The sequence below is a fragment of the Pholcus phalangioides genome, unplaced genomic scaffold (genome assembly GCF_987345545.1).
Source record: "Pholcus phalangioides strain wild (caught in Gottingen) unplaced genomic scaffold, Ppha-v1.0 ptg000022l_1, whole genome shotgun sequence".
NCBI classification, from domain to species: Eukaryota; Metazoa; Arthropoda; class Arachnida; order Araneae; family Pholcidae; genus Pholcus; species Pholcus phalangioides.
The window spans coordinates 23020864-23037542 of NW_028301615.1; the positions used below are offsets into that span (position 1 = coordinate 23020864).

At 35.9% G+C, this 16679-nt stretch overlaps 1 protein-coding gene across 3 annotated transcripts in view; it reads right to left on the reverse strand.

Moving 5' to 3' along the window:
- Positions 1–555: 555 nt before the first annotated feature.
- The window catches only part of Btk (tyrosine-protein kinase Btk29A), a 55549-nt gene continuing 39425 nt past the window's right edge, over positions 556–16679 (reverse strand). For all 3 annotated transcript variants that reach the window (XM_089249703.1, XM_089249704.1, XM_089249705.1), the window contains exons 2-13: positions 7612–7692; positions 6667–6731; positions 6242–6307; positions 4957–5085; positions 4515–4714; positions 4363–4427; positions 4032–4138; positions 3256–3344; positions 2951–3149; positions 2458–2576; positions 1594–1751; positions 556–810 (exon numbers count right to left, since the gene is read on the reverse strand). In XM_089249703.1, coding sequence (XP_089105829.1) covers positions 733–810; positions 1594–1751; positions 2458–2576; positions 2951–3149; positions 3256–3344; positions 4032–4138; positions 4363–4427; positions 4515–4714; positions 4957–5085; positions 6242–6307; positions 6667–6731; positions 7612–7692 — 1356 coding nt within the window. In that variant the 3' untranslated portion in view covers positions 556–732. The remainder of the gene's footprint in view (positions 811–1593; positions 1752–2457; positions 2577–2950; positions 3150–3255; positions 3345–4031; positions 4139–4362; positions 4428–4514; positions 4715–4956; positions 5086–6241; positions 6308–6666; positions 6732–7611; positions 7693–16679) is intronic.

Below are 16679 nucleotides of genomic sequence, written 5' to 3' on the forward strand. Positions count from 1 at the left end.
AGAATGCTTTTTTCTTTTCTCTCAATGCTTTCTCGGTTTTTCATGTGCCGTTCATTTTTTGAAAATAATTATGATTATTGTTTTGTTTGCTTCTCATCAGATGTTTGGGAAGTTGAACTTCAATGGCCAAATGAATGTTATTCATGATTTCTACTTTTCTCATTGTCTAACATCTAATTCCTAAACTGTTAGTCTTGAAGAAAATCTCCAACTACAAAAAAAAATATTTCAACTGATGCAATCTATCCTAAAAAAATAAATTATTTCTTCAAAAGCTAAGGAATTTAATTTTTTTATTTTGTCCCTTGGGTCTTACAAATGCCATATTTACTGAAAAGTTCTTTGTACACTGAGATTTTAAACAATGAAGTTCATAGTCTTACAACATGTTTTGATCATAAGAAAATATTTGGAAGTATCTTCTAAGACTAACAATTTATAAATTAACTATTGGCTAACGATAAGAGTAGACACCCTGTATGTTTTTTTTATACATTAATTTTCATAGGATCGATAGACTGTAATTTTCGTAGCAAAAAAAGAACCAATCAGAAATCGATTCAGATCTCTTTAATATACAACATTTTCTAGAGTAATGAGAGTTTTGATATTTTCAGTCACAAGTAAATATTTTTGAGTTCACGCACACGTCATTACATCTAAACAAGCTCTGCCAGGATTTGAAAGACTTATGGTATGTATATCATCCATATTAATTGTTTTTGTTCATTCTTAACTGATGTCCCATTCTTCCAGTATTTTCTCCATCTGATACTTGAGCACTCGGAATGATGGCCTCTCCTCTGGAAGCTAGGAGGGAGAAAATATTACGTGATTTAAATTCGTGTCACAGCATTATTGAATTGAAAAATGTGTTTTTGATCATGCAAATGATAAATAAGTTAATATTTATTGTATATGCATATGGTGGTTGAAGACCACGAATGATATCACCAATGCTGCTCTACAGCAAACATAAAAGCGTTTGGATATTTATAAAACAGCTGCAGCGCCTGACTTATTACATCTAAAATGACATTACTTAGTAAATCAATGAAATTCAAAGTATATTTATATCACTCATACAATATTTATTAGCTTATGTACCGAAAAAGAAACATAGTTCACATACAATGTTAGAATATCTGCTGCATCCTTTCCTATATAAACTAAACCTCTCATAAATCAATGCTTTCTTGTATTCTGTATATTTGAAATGCTATTTAATTACCTGGATATTCGAATGTTGTACTACTACAACACCGTACGTGCACCTCATACATATTCCTCTGTGGAATTTTTGTCCAATCAGTACACGCAGGAATATATACTAAAATTTTCATGTAGTAAATTTTTTGAAAATTGGGTTTCTCGAAACAAAAATTAACGTAGGCATCATATCGATGTGAGCGCCAAAACCTCTAAAATTAAGCCAGAGATACACATGTTACTTAGCAGTGCAAAACACTAGTTTCTGCTAAATAGCATATGTATCTCAGGCTTTATGGTTTTGAAAAGATAAGTGTTGTGTGTTATGGATAGGCCAAGAAATACAGTTTATATTATTAGACAATCATGGCTTCTCAATCTTACTTGTTCCCAACAGGACTTCATCACTATGTACACTTCCCAAGGACAAGCTCTAGGTACATCTAGCCTCTGTCCTCTCTGCACCATTTCAACAACTTCAGCATTTGTCGCTCTTCCGTATGGAACTTTGCCACAGGTAAATATTTCCCACATTAAAACACCTTGAACAGAAGATGCATAAGATATTATTTTGCATGGAAAAAAAGGAAAATCAATTTACAGTAATCTGATTTCTCTGTCAATGTTTCTAATATGACAAGACAACTTAATATATTGTATATGCTTCCATGATAGCAAATGGACCTGTATAGAGACACGCAAATCACAGTAAGTATAAAACCAACGCAGAGACTTTTCTAGGATTGATCAAAGGCCAGGATTACTCTATAAAATATATTTTAGAAAAATTGAAAAACAACCAATAAGCTTGTTAGTTACATTTGCTCAAATGTAACCAACAATCTTATTGGTTGTTTTTCAATTTTTTGAATTTTTTTTCAAAATGAATTTTTAAAAAAAATGCAACTAATAAACGAAGCGGTTACATTTGAGTAAAAATTTTATTGTGTAATCCTGGTTTCAGTCCACTATACAATTGCCTGCATGACGATGAATGTCTAGTCGGCTGTTGCTTGGTATGTTGTTGTGCTCCCACTTTTGGACCCCAACTCGTGGCCCAAGAAATATCTTCATACAGTAACAGGGTAAATAAGCATTTGTTCTGAAGGGTAAGATAGCCTTATATCAGGGCTACCATTACCAGCCCCTGGGTCTGGTATGGTCGCACCTGTTGCAGCCTTCTAAAGGTGGCTCTGCCATTTATGTTACGAATAAGTCAATATAGTAGTTTAATTATGTCTCGCTTACCGTATGCCCATACATCTGATTTACTGCTAAACCTTGTATAGCCAAGAACTTCAGGTGGAGCCCATTTTATAGGAAACTTGGCTCCTCCAGAACTTGTATATTCATCATCGATGACATACCTATGAAATAGAAGTTAATCTTTTTTCCTTCTGTTTTTTTCCATTATTGTAAAAGAACTAATGAACAATATGGTCCGATAATAAAAAAAATATTGTTTCTGAGTTTTGTTGCACCAATCTCAGCAGGTTTGCATCCCTGGAGTGGCATGGAAGCAGTCATTACTAATTGGCTTGAAACTGAGTCTATTACATTATAACGCAAAGCATGAATTGACAGTGATAAAATGAAAATAATCAGTATTTAATTTTCTTAGCTTTTTCAAATGCTTCTTTTAAAATACGTCTGTTCATTATATGCAATGCCTTGGATTCATTAGGAATGTCAGACATCCTTTTAAAGATATCTCTGGAATGTATGGTATTAGAACACCTACCTCGCCAAACCAAAGTCAGCTACTTTGACTATGCTTCCCTCGCCAACCAAACAATTCCTAGCTGCAAGATCCCTATGAATGTAGTTGTGTTGTTCCAAGTACGCCATTCCGCTACACACCTGAATGCTCATATCCAGAAGAACAGATGTTTTTGATGAAAGTCTACTTTCATTTTTGCGTAAATATTTCAGCAAGGAACCTAGAATATAAATGCGTTTTTTTTTTTGTTAAAACTATTTTATAATATTCACCTTAAAATTATTCAGATTCTTCTATGGAAATGTACATGAAGAAAAACCCTTTACCATGTTTCATGTATTCTGTGACTATACATATCAATCTATGCTTTGTGCAAACGCCATACAGCTGTACTAGATGAGGATGTTGGAGTTTTCTGAAATATTTAGAATTTTTATCTCATTGGTCTAGTTTAAATTTTCTTCAGGTGAAAATTTCAGTTATGTAAATTTAAATGTTTTAATTTTCAAAGCAATTGTTGAAGAGTTAGGAATGCATCAAACAGATATTTTTGAATCCCTCTTTGCTTCCAATATGTGAATTTCCTTCAACTATTTTTAAAATAGTATATAGAAACAGGAATTTTTTTAAGACTGGAGTCTGTTCATGTGCAAATTAATCAAAGTTTTATTTGGAAGGCTGCTGCTTTTTTTCCATGTGAAAACACAGTAAAGCCTCTCCCTGAGGGGGGGGGGGGCGCTGCCTATCACGATGACAATATTTCTTGGTCTGGAAAATTTCTTGAGAAATTAGTTCACCTCTATCGAGAGGCCATCTCTCGGAAAATCAGCCCTTCTGAGAGAGGGCCTCTCGATAGAGGTGAACTAATTTCTCAAGAAATTTCCCTTGACCAAGAAATATTGGCTAACATGGAAGGCGACCCCTCACTCTCGGGGAGGTGTCATCATTTTTTACACCTTTTGTGCAAAATCATGGTGGAAATTTATCAAAAGAATTACCAGATTCAATTTACTTCATTTTTACTTTTAGAAGTTTTTCTTAAAAACATTTCTAATGAACAAATTTGGAATTCGATGAGAAATAATGAAGAAGGGGGACTTACGTCATAACTTTTGCTTCATCTATGAAATCATCTTCAGACATTGTACCTTCTTTCATCATCTTCACGGCAACATCAATCCTAGCTCTCCATTTTCCTTTCCTTACCACCTGAACAGAATGTATATCATGAAGTGTGAAAATGACATGTGTGCTACATTTTTACTGAAATTAACCCTCAAATTGGCATCATGGTGAATATATTTGAAGTTCATCTTGTTCAACAAAGTTTGGTTTTAAATGTAAAAATAAAATCTCCATATAATCATGAATTATAAAGGCTTATTTTGCAAATATCAGTGGTTGTCTGCTGAAACAAAACTTAAAAAACTCACACCAAACTGTCCACTTCCAAGTTCTTCCATCAATGACAGCTCTGATGCATCTATCTCCCATTTATCTGAAAAAGATCACCGCGAATAATTAATAAACTTGTTTAGTAACTAAAAATGTTTCTACGCACGTTAACAGAGTTGAAATAATTTACCATGACTAAGTCCAGCAGTCGTCGGTATGCAAGCAACATGGCTGGTAGGGGTCAGCTTCAGTCTAGTAGCGAGTCCAGCACTGTTATGCTTGTGATAATAGATCAACTCCTCGACTGTAGGGAAAGCGTGTTTTTCTGATAAATAGTATTCGCCTTTAGCATTTGTTTTGATGTGGTAGTGCTTAACGTGTGGTTGTGACCTGCAAATGCAAAAATAGTAATGATACACCTTTGTCAGATTTCTCTGATTTGCATCATAATTCGCAATAATGAATAAATAAAGGACCTGATAGATAAATGCTATAAAAAAGCACAACTAATTGAATTGAAATGGTCAAACGGATATAACACTGACGATTGCTATTATTGGCAATGCTATCAGTTGTGTTTGTCATTGTATTTAAATGATAAATAGATATATAGTGAAGACATTAATACTCACACTTTGGTGAAAAGTGATAGTGTGAACATCCCTTTCGTTGACGAGTTTCTGACGATGAAGGTGCCTTCTTTACTTTCTCTCTTGAGAAGAACCTCACATCTTTGTCTCGACATGTCTCCAACATACCAACTGCCAAAATCGAATAATTGGTCGATTTATTAGTGACTTGCAATATATAATTTATTACAGGGATTTCCAATGTTTTTGGTTTGTGCAGAACCCTTGATGCTTACGTGGGATAGTTTGTCCCACAAAATCCAAGCGAGCATTAACACTTCTTCAACATAGAAATTTTTATTGCTATGCCATTGGAAATTTTCGCTGTTTTTCAGTCTGTTGGAAACCTATGTTCTAGTGTGATGATTCTTTTTGTGTTCCAGAGAACCTTTGTGCTAATTAATGGAAATCCACAAACTCCTTAACAATACAATATTCAGTGTAAAGCAATGTAAAAACAATGAGTCAATTGTTTTCTCATCAACCCCCTGAAATCTTTCCAAGGATCCCTGTTTAAGAACTCCCTGTGATCACAGTCTTTCAAAATTTTGTCTCATATCCCCTCCCTTAACATAAAATTATTTTTTCCCCTATAAGTTCCCCTAAGCTAATCCGCAGGATCCCTCCTGATCCATTTCGTCCTGAGGCGGATTTATGGCTTTGCCACCTGCTGGCTAATAAAATTTTGCTGCCCTTTTTCTGTTCCATTTTGATGCCCCTCCGAACTTGCTGCCCTAAGCTATAGCCCGCTTAGCTCCCCCTGTAAATACGGCTGTGATTGAATCTCTCCCGATGGGGCAATATCACACCCGCTTTGGGACGCACTGATGTTGTACGTAGGTTCCCAACTGCTCTTCAGCGGATTCAGCAGTGGTGGGTGCTCGGGAGTGCTCGTGGTCGCACTGGGGTTTGTGTTGACGGGCAGGGGTCCAGTTCTTTGTCTGTCTGTGTGGCTCCGTGGGAAAATATAATCCGGCGGTGACCTTTCAGTTAGAAATTTCTTGGAATGTGGACTGGGTCACCGTTCGGTTAGGATGATGCTCTTCGGCGGAACATTGAGGTTCCATGTGTGCTTTTTTTTGGGTTTACGCAGTATCAGAAACCGTATAATTTTCATTGGTGTTACAATAAAAATGTCTGAGAAATATTTGTTTGTTTGGGTTTCGCGGAACAGTTCTCCTAACCACCAAAGTGAATTGAAACGTTTGGAAACCTCTAAATCTTGTGTATTATCTTCATCAAGTATAGATTGTTATTGTGCACACGCAGAAAATTTTCATGTACTTACCTATGTTGTCTAAGACCACCAGGTTTCTTCTCTTCTACATAATTGCTTGGAATGTATCCAATGTTTCTGTAAAAATTCCAGGAATATGAAATTAATCGGGAAAAAATAAACACTTGGCTCATTTCATTAAGTTAGATAGAGAATCGATATAAGTACCTTGTTATATACATATGAGTGTTTCTAAAACTTCTTTTAGCCATGGAACACACTCGTAGTCACAGTAAAATAACTCAAAATATTTATCTTTTGTGACATAAGTATTACAAGATTCGATGTGTTTATTGGACGAAACTATTTGATTTTTACTTTTTAAATGTTGTTTCATGTATTTTAATATGTGATTGATCGGGAGAGGCTGAAAGAAATTAGCAAGCTCAGAACCCAATTTGAGAAACACTGACATACTCTTATAATCAAAAACGTACCCATATTTATTTTTCACTTGCCACCAGTGCTCTCGCGTATCGTCGATGACTTCATATTCTTCTTCCTATCGATGAGATCAAAATAAATGGGAATTAAATTATGGTACGAAACTTATTCCTGAAATAAGTAGGACAGAGAATCGATTAAAACTTTTAACTGGTTAATATAAAATAACTTTGATCAATTAATCAAATTTTAATCGTATATTTTCAAAAGCTATTTATTCATAGCAAAGAGAGTGTTGGTAACTATTTAACATTAATTGATTTATTCTATTCATTTCACGCATCTATCCACTGAATGGATGTAAACAAATATACAAATAGATTAAGAAATAAAGGTCGCCCGCTTGAAGCTATTTAATATCGTCCCCCCCCCCTTTCCAGAAACATGAATGTGCAAATTTGTAGAACTTAGAAAACGACTTTTGAACTTTTACTCTGCCAATGCAACTCTATGGAAGTTGTTCTCTAAGAATGTTTTGTAGAACGTGTTTCGATATGGAATAAACGCTTGCGTTTCTGGCAAACTTGAACAGCAAAATAATTGATCAAATCAGCTTTGATAAACCCAAAAGTGATAATTTGCTCAATTATGTGTCTGGCATAAGGGGGACGATATGCTTGGACATGATTGTCATATTCTGGAATTTCTCAACTTGGATCTTTGCTTTTTTAAATTAATTTTACAGATCATCACTAGTTTTCGTTGAATCGACTTGTGTTTCTTCAAGTCGAAAAATTTGATCAAAATATTGATTTAAATATTTCTAAATCCTGTCACTTAGCTGGAATGTTATGTATAGGAACATAATTTAAGATAATTAAAACTCAAGTCAGTTTCAAAGAAGCCTTGAAGTTATGAAGCTAATGATGCAATCGTTCATATAGACGTCATCACATGTTTACATCACGCAATCTGTACGAAATTCATATCTAACGTACCTTCACCAATGACAGATCACCTTCTTCTATGGCTTGAAAGGAGTACAGAGCGACTACGATTTTCGCTGTGCTTGTTTTCATCTAAAAGAAAGATACGATGTTTTATTAATCAAATTATAATGGTTACGTAGAGTTGATTCAATCTGATACAAATGAAAATCAATCTTTGGTCCAAATATCTGTATTTAAACATTGAAATCACAAAAAGGAAAGGAACTACAGTCAATTCGCAATAAGTCGAACGCCGATACCTCGAATATCTATTTAAGTCGAAGTTTTCACTTAGTTCCAGAACTTTTTCCGTATTTTAGCGTTAAAATTTTCTCATAATTCTTAGTGTTGAGTTTTCTTCCTTTAAGTCGAAGTTCTCGAGTATGAGAGAAATTTAAGATTATCAATTGGCAATATAGAATTCAGTATTTGGCAATAGGATTTAGCATTTTGCAACAGAATTCAGCATTTAGCAATAGAATTTAGTAAATTGTCTTCTCTCAAAAAAAAGACCGACTTTCTCACTATAGAAGGACAAGAAATAGAGAGACAGTCAAAAATCATTGCGTTTTTTGACAGAAAATCTTGTATACACTTCATTTAATTCCTTTCATTGATGCGAGTATCGTGTACGCGTCCGTTTCCACAATGCAGTATGCACGTCTAGTTTATTTCTAAATCTTCTCAATCGATCGATAATTGAATTAGAATAACTTTTCTTTTCGAATTTCACCTCCAGCAGTTTGACATGGTTTACTAATACGATATTCGTAAATAGCACTGTCAAGATGCCAAAATCTTACTTTACCCTACTCTGAAATCGGAATTTCCGATAAGTCGAATTAACGATAACTCGAAGTTTTTGTCGGCCACTGCCAATACCTTCTAGAGCAGAAGGTATTCTACTCTAGAAGGTATTGCCACTGCACATTCGACTTATCGAGATTTGACTTTGCTCCAAAACGAGGCTCTTCCATTGAAAAAAAAAATTGGATGGTCGCAACTATATTGATTATACACTACTCATTACTGATTTTATTTCAGTGATTTCAGGATGATTTTTGGGCGCTGATTTCGAAAATGACATTAGTTTTGTCAGGTTAGCTCTTACGATAAAGTGAGAATTAAATTTCGTTATGTACGTAAATACAGTAAATCATTGGCAAAGATATTTCAGTGATTTTAGGGTATTTTTTGGGGCGCTCATTCAGAATCTGGCATTGGTTGTGTCAGACTGGCTCTAGTGTTTGAGATGATGTGAAAATTAAATTTTAATGGTAATGCATAAGCTGCATACATATAAGATTGTTGAGAGTATGCATCATCTCAAAAACCAGAGCCAATTCGGCGAAACCAACACTAGATTTTATATCAACAGTCCCAATATATCCTAAAGCCGTTAAAATTTCCTTAAGAACATGAATTTTTTTTTTTGAACAGTGTTATTGAATATTAAAATTCTTAACTTTTGAAATACTTTTTCTATTTGTAGTTTACATGTTTATGAGAAAACAAGAATGTTATGGAAACCTGTTTCGAATTGCGATAGCAAAGACTCGAAAGACACGTTTTAACCATCAAAAGCTGTAGAAAAAATCAGAAAGAATTTCTTGTATGAATTATTCATAAGTGGGATTTAGTTTCTCAAAAGCAACTTTTGCTCATCCGAGCGAAATGTCAAACAGAATGGATTCACGGAAAAGTTTTAACCCTGTAGTTAAAGAGCAAAAAATTGCGCCATTTGTAAAAATAAATATTTTCTAGAGTCACACTCCGAATCCACTTTCGCAACCGCGGATTTACGCGATTCGTTCTACCATGAAATAAGGATACATTCTGAGACATTTAGGAAGAATCAAACACATCGCAAACTTTCGAAATGAACATGAAATGATTATATTCTTTGACCGAAATAATTAGGATCTGAGAGTGTCTCCAAAAAGTGCAAATAACAATTTTCTGTTTCCCATTTCATACAATAAGGAATATTAATCAAAATGATATTATATGATCGTTTTTACCAAATTAATTGAGTAATATATCGACAAGAAAAAGTGATTGATTACATATTGTCTAGAAATTTCTAAATATAGATCTATGCGGTTTGTGGATCGATTCGGACGAAATAAACAGGAAATAACACGGGAAAATTTTTGAGACATTTAATTTGTTGTGCCACTTGAAATCGACGAAAACAAGGATTTTACTCCAGGGCGTTCGTGAACAGCCAGCAAATATTTTTGATTTGATGGATGACGTTTCTCAGTGAAGCAAATTTTATTCTAACGGATGGAAAAAATAGTCTAATTTTGTGGTGCATTCTCCAATTAGGGGGTACCATTCAAAATATCGTAGGCAGATATGTTTTTTTTTTCTAAATATATAAAAAAATTAAGAATTCTAAAAAAATCCAATCACAGTATTTGTCCCTGAGAGGCGGCCCTGACAAGATATTTTGCCTCAGTGATAATATGTATAATTTTTTTTTTTTACAATAATAGAACAAAAGGTAGTTATGTCCCAACTATAAAAATGATTATGATTATTGTAAATAATTCATCAAAGAAGCGAGAATTACGCGCAACTCTCTCTAGGGAGCTCCAAAAATAATTTTCTCTTCGAGCTCCGTATCTGGTAATAGTGGCCCTGAAACTGATCTAATCCTGAGGGACCTGAAACACCTTATTTTGGGCTTGAAATCAATTTAACTTGGATAATAAGGCAGTTATTATAAACTCTAATTGAAACAGTAAACGGATTATATGTGCAACCAATTTTTCAGCTAGTTTCTTTACCTTTAATGCTCGTACCTCAGTTTTTAATTATGTTTCCTTCCTGACATAAATTATAAATACCTTTTTGCCTGCCTATTTCGAGTAACTTTAGTGCCTGAACTTGGGGGGCTCTAGTAATTAGTGATGCCTAGCCTTTGTACTGACAATCTCTATGCCCCGTATTTCTGCGGATCAAATATGGTCACTCTACGGTATTGCAGAAAAGGTGTCTCATGTTTTATAACGGAAATTATGATTCATATTTTAATTATTAATTTAATCATGTTTCAAGGCACGCCTATTGTTCAGAATCGAAAGTTAATGTAAAGACACAAAGGAAGCGGCTTATACTTAATAGAAGATCGAGCGTGTTTTCTCACGCTCTATATATTACGATTTCGTGTGTGCGTTGTACATAATATATATTTTCCCCTTGTTACGTGCCAGTGAGCTAATTCTCCACATGTTGCTTTTAATCTTCTTTGACACTCTGTCGACATTTTTTTCCCTGAAAAAAATCTTAACACGCACACCTTTTTAAGAATGAATATACCTTAAGAAAAAAAGCTTAAGCCTTATTACGAAACGACGTTCGAAAATCGTCGAGTTAACAACGGCATCAATGGATTCAGAGGAAATTCTCTGATTTCAGTCTTTTATGAGAAAAACCAAAAGCTAATAATTCGAGCGGAAATTATCCATGTATTATTATTTGGCCTGTAGGGGAATTTATTTTTGATGAAAGGAAATATATTACGAAAATATATAATGGGGATATAAATCCTAATAGTTAACAATACTTATTGTTCAGATCTGTGTGATATGATAGTATAAAAATTTGAGATTTCGTTCTAATAAGGAGATATGAACTAATAAACCACGCATACACCTCGTTCCATATTCCTCTCTATAGCAGTTTTTTTTTTCAACCTTTCTTAACACGAGGACCAGTAAAATGTCTGAAAAACATCACAGACCACAACTTAGACGAAGAGGGATGTCACCATATGACCCGTACTTTACGGGGCATTCCCATGTCCCCGATGAACGAGGAGATCGGCTCACATTCATTGATGCCTCGAGGTTGGGAAACGCAGAAAACCACCTGCAGCCAACCACTGTGTTGACGATGGGATTTGAACCCGGTTCCACGCGGTCCTTTTTTGATTTTCATAGTCCGTCACTATGACCACGTGACACCCACAAGTCTAAAACACCTTGTACGGCCAGGTCATCATAATAGCATCATGGACCTTGCCGAAAGCTTACCTATTTATACACTTATTCTATAAAATCGTAGTACATAATCTCGCTGTAACGATTCCACCCCCATTATGGGGCCGTTCAAGTATTACGTCATCATCGATGGGGGGGTTTCCGATTTGCTGACTTATGATGACAAGGGGGGAGTTTGGATAATGCTTACGTCATCAACCATCCCTTATGAAAATACGAGTTAGGATTCAGAGGGGCAGAGCTGATGACGAAATTTTGCTGACAGGGGGGGGGGGTGTCAAAAAAGGCTAAAAATTTGCTTACGTAATACTTGAACGGCCCCATATACATTTGAGGGCCCTGGGATTGTGGACGGATAGGCCTATGCATTGAGACACATTCTCAGCTTAAGACAGCGGCAAATCCTTTTGATAAATGCCATGACATTAGATTCGTTTCAAGGAACCGAGGACTAATTCTGTACATGAAGACAACCCTCATCTTTATCTGAGAATTATAGCAACAAAAAAAAAACTTATAAAAAGTCTAAAATTCTTCAACGCGAGAACCCGTGTGTGTTATTTCAAACTTATTTGCGATTCCAGTCTCGATTTCATTCCGATTTTTCTCTTAAATCTAAGAGTCATATAAATACGCCTTCTTAATACTCCAGCTTAGACGCGATTTTATTATTATTATTATTGTACGTCGATCGAAGAATGTCTGAGCCAATTACTGAAATACCACGTGGGTAGAGGACGAACACGGCGGCTACTTCATAGGTCTAGGCCTATGCAACGCTCTAATGAATCGGATGGCCATTGAACTGTAAAAAGAAAGGCAATAGTTGAAGAAAATATCACAAAAAAGCTTTGTAGTTTTTCATGCAGACGAATATAATTGGTTTTTCCCCCATGTTTGGGCATGTACGCATGTAATATCGAAACTCCCTACCCCGTACATGATTTTCTTGAATGTAATATGAAATGGGGGGGGGGGGAGAATTATTCAATATAAGAAATTATTCGTTTCTGTCTCCAGAAATATACAAAAAACATCTCCTACGTTCTGGGTATTTTGTGGTGCGGTGAATAAGCCATGCAATTATGTTTTGATCGAATTCGGAGGGCGCTGAACAGATTTCATGGAGAAAAATACAAAAAATTGCGATCCCATATAATGAGATATCGCCAATTCTTGGCGGTAAAAATTCTTTGGCCATTTTTTATGTATTCCATGCGAGGAATCTGGCTGTGCAGAGTTTGGGCGGTCTTGATGGGATACCCCGTAAATAAAATCGATTTTCAGTATGTGTGTGTGTGTGCACTCTGTACAAATGTACAGCTTTTGGCCGATCGTCGCCAGATTTTGCATATATACCAAATGGGACAAGACTCGAACGACAGGCTACTTTAAAAGTTTGTCAGAGCTGGGAAAATGTCCGAAATGGGCAAAAAAACTGTCGAGCAACAATGGTTTCTCGGCCTCAACAATCACTTTCGGAATGTTTTCTTTGATTACCGTGGTTCTCTAGCAATGCGTTTCAGACATGTATGTGCCTTTATGTTTGTCACTCCTTAATGTATAATAGTTTATGCCTTTATAATGGTTTTTCACTCCTCCCAGTAATTTAAGAAAACCCGGGCAGCACCGGCTATTACAGCAAGTAAAAACTAAAGTAGTGAAACCAGAGAATTCCGCATATATGAAAATTCAAGTTTCACTGAAATCACTTTTTTTCGATTAAATTTCGCATGTCATTGTCAATGCTTTACCAAAACCAAACGTTGTTCATCAGTGAGATCTGGTGAGTTGTACTCGAGAATTTTTCTCATATTTGTCTCAGCTACATCATCAAATCCAACGTATTTCGTCGTCAAAGGATTTAACTATGTTATATCCTTAATTTTCAAGCCCATTTGAAAGATTAAACTCTAAGCTGAAATTTGCAGGTTGGAATTCCCAAAATCAACTTTAAAAAAATCTCAAAGTGAAATTTTGTTACAGCGAAATCGCGTGAAGTGAGGGATACCTATACTTCGATAGTCTTGGTTTTCCGAATTTAAATAGTATTTCACGAATGAAACGCAGAAAACATGACAAATATGTGAGATGAATTTGTATTCATTTGTATTTCTAGTCAAAATTATAATATAGGGTGGTCCAGAAGTCTGAACTATTTTGAAAAACATATACCGTATATACTTCGTGTATAAGCCAACATTTTTTGTGAAAAAATTCGTTCCTCAAGTGGGGGGAGAGGGGGGATCAGCTTATACTCGAGTCAGTTTTTGATGAGAAAATATCGAGCCCCGCATTCAGTAGTCATTTTTGTAGCAGTGTTCGAGAAACCGGCATTATTGGAATGGGATATGTTCAAACCCCACAGAACCGATAATGTCAAAGCCGAGGCAAAGAAATCGAAAACATCATTGGCTTTGATATCAGGTGGGCTAACGTCGATTATACAGCCTTTAGATGTGAGCATCAACAAGCCTCTCAAAGACTATTTGACGAACTTGTAGATCGAATGGATGAGTTCCGATGAAAAAGAAACTACAAAAAGGGATGACCCTTCAAAAAGTGTTGCATCAGCCCAGATGAGGATAAAAACGAAGATGCCGCATCCCCGATTATGATCTGGTGGATTACCATGAGGTTGTAGACTTAGAAGAAACGGATTAAAAAGTTTGAACCGTTTTCTATTGGAAATTTCCGTAAGCTATTCATTTTGCATGAAAATATAAGAATTTTTTTTCTCTGAAATGCACGGATTTTTCGGGGTTGGCTTATACACGGGTTTTCAATTTATTGCGGTTTTAGTGGTCCTGAAGTGGAGGGGGGGGGGGTCGGCTTATACACGAGTATATACGGTATATTTAAAAAAAAGCTATTAACGATAAGACAAACGACTTAAGGCATCGGAAAGAGAAGGTTTCAAAGGTTTTTTTGCTCCTATATTTTGTAACATATGTTACAAATAAGATGACAGGAAATGCTATATAGGCTTGATAACTTTCGCTTCATTGGTGCGCATGTAGAGATTTTGTATAAGCAGGGGAAAAAAGATACATATAGAAAAAAGTTTTGAAACACTCTTTCTAGACAAAGTTTTCTATCTTTTTAACAGTTTTTTCTTTATACAGTCGACGCTTGACATAACAACCCTTTCTTCGTCCAGTCAAAATCGGATGTTATATCAGGAGAGTCGTTATATCGAAAGTAAAATATACAGTATATATAATAGTGGTTATACGAAAATATTTGGGACTTATCCTACCGGTCGTTATAATGGAATCTAACGTTGGGTCGTTGTAAGAAAATACAGTCGTGAGCGTCGTATTCTATATTTCTTTTTTAAAACAGGTTCAGACTTCTGGACCACCCTGTATAATTTATGATAAGAAAATATTTTTCGTTCTTGAATTCGGTAAAGAATAAAAGCTTCGTCGAAGAAAAAGGGGATAACCAAAAAAAGTGAGTGCTCGAGCCTTCACGCACTGACCGACACACAGGCGTATTTACGGGGGGGGGGGGCAAGCGGGCTATAGTTAGAATGGAAAGTTCGGTAAACGAACGATCGAATTTGTCAAACAACGACGATCCAAACTGTGTCCGCAAAATAAACCTTTATTCGTCATTGGAATTCAACGAGTTAATCAGCCATAATTCATATACGAGAATGTATATAAGATCAATAAACAGATGACACACGATCATTGAAGGAGAATCTAAATTATACATATCACTAGAACAATGGTGTGTATATCGATTACCAACCACGAGGTCGCCTGTCATCGAAACAAGTAAGTAATGCAAGCGTACGTATCTTCGAGTGAATGCATTGAAGACACACGAATTACAGATAGGAATCTGTAATCTCTTGAGACAACGTGAATCTCGTGAAGAATACGAGAAAAAAAATCACATCGTCACGAGCATCATAATATATTAGGTAAGTATATCATCGCATATGCGACTGTTTCTTGCAAAGAAAAAAAGCTCCGGGCTCTTGAAGATCTCTGGTTATGGAAATTTATGCAAGGTTGTGGGTGCATACAGGGTGGCTATAAATAGACCGACACTACTCAGACGTATGTAGCGCCCATTCTGATGGAGGAATTTTGTCGGAACTTCGCTTAACCATGCACCATGGGGGGGGGGGGGAAGATTCAATAAAAAAAGAGTTGAGTTTTTGACCACCAGGTGAAAAAATGACGCTCTTTATCGCTTTTTAAAATCCAGAAGAAACTCAGCGGAAGTCCGGATTGACGCATGCTATGACACCGTAGCGCAGGGGTGATCAACCTCCGGCCCGTGCGCCAAATGGGCCCTACAAGGGATTTCATTCGGCCCGCGAAAGTGGAAAAAAAAAGTGTTCCGGTGGAAAAGTATCTCAATACACATAACACGATAAATATACCTATTCTGACCATATGTCTTTCATAAAAATACGGGATATTGCCAAAAAAAAGTTTCTAATTACAACCTAAAAAAGTTATCAAAGGCAGGTAAAGTTGCCAGTAATAGCCAAAGAATTGTTCTTAAATTTTTTGGCGAAATGTTTCACGTCCAGTAGTTGAGAGATACTGGTGAGATTTTGGAGAGTTTGTTCGCGCGCGGAGAACTCGTTGTATTATAAAAGCACATTTCTTTGAAACTTGGTGTGTACGTTAATGGGGAAAAGATAACTGCGATAAAAGCGTCACTTTTTCACCTGGTGGCTAAAAATTAAATATTTTTTATTGAATCTTTTTTCCCCCATGGTCCATATGCTTTATACTCTAAGTTTTATCGAAATATACCTCCATGAGAATGGGCTCTACATATGTCTTAGCAGTGTCAGTTTATTTATAACCACCCTGTCTAAGGAATCCTTATACTACGAATGAGAAGTATGTACTCATCAACGCTCTCCGCTAAACTTTCCGAAATCTCATATAAAACCGCATAGACCATAGTTTCCCAACCTTTTCTGTCCCATCGCCTCCTTCTTCAGAATTATTTTCTCCCATCGCCCCCCCCCCCCCCAACGCAATCTAACCCATAGGATCCGATGTTATACCAGTAGCTTCTACCGCCTCCTTG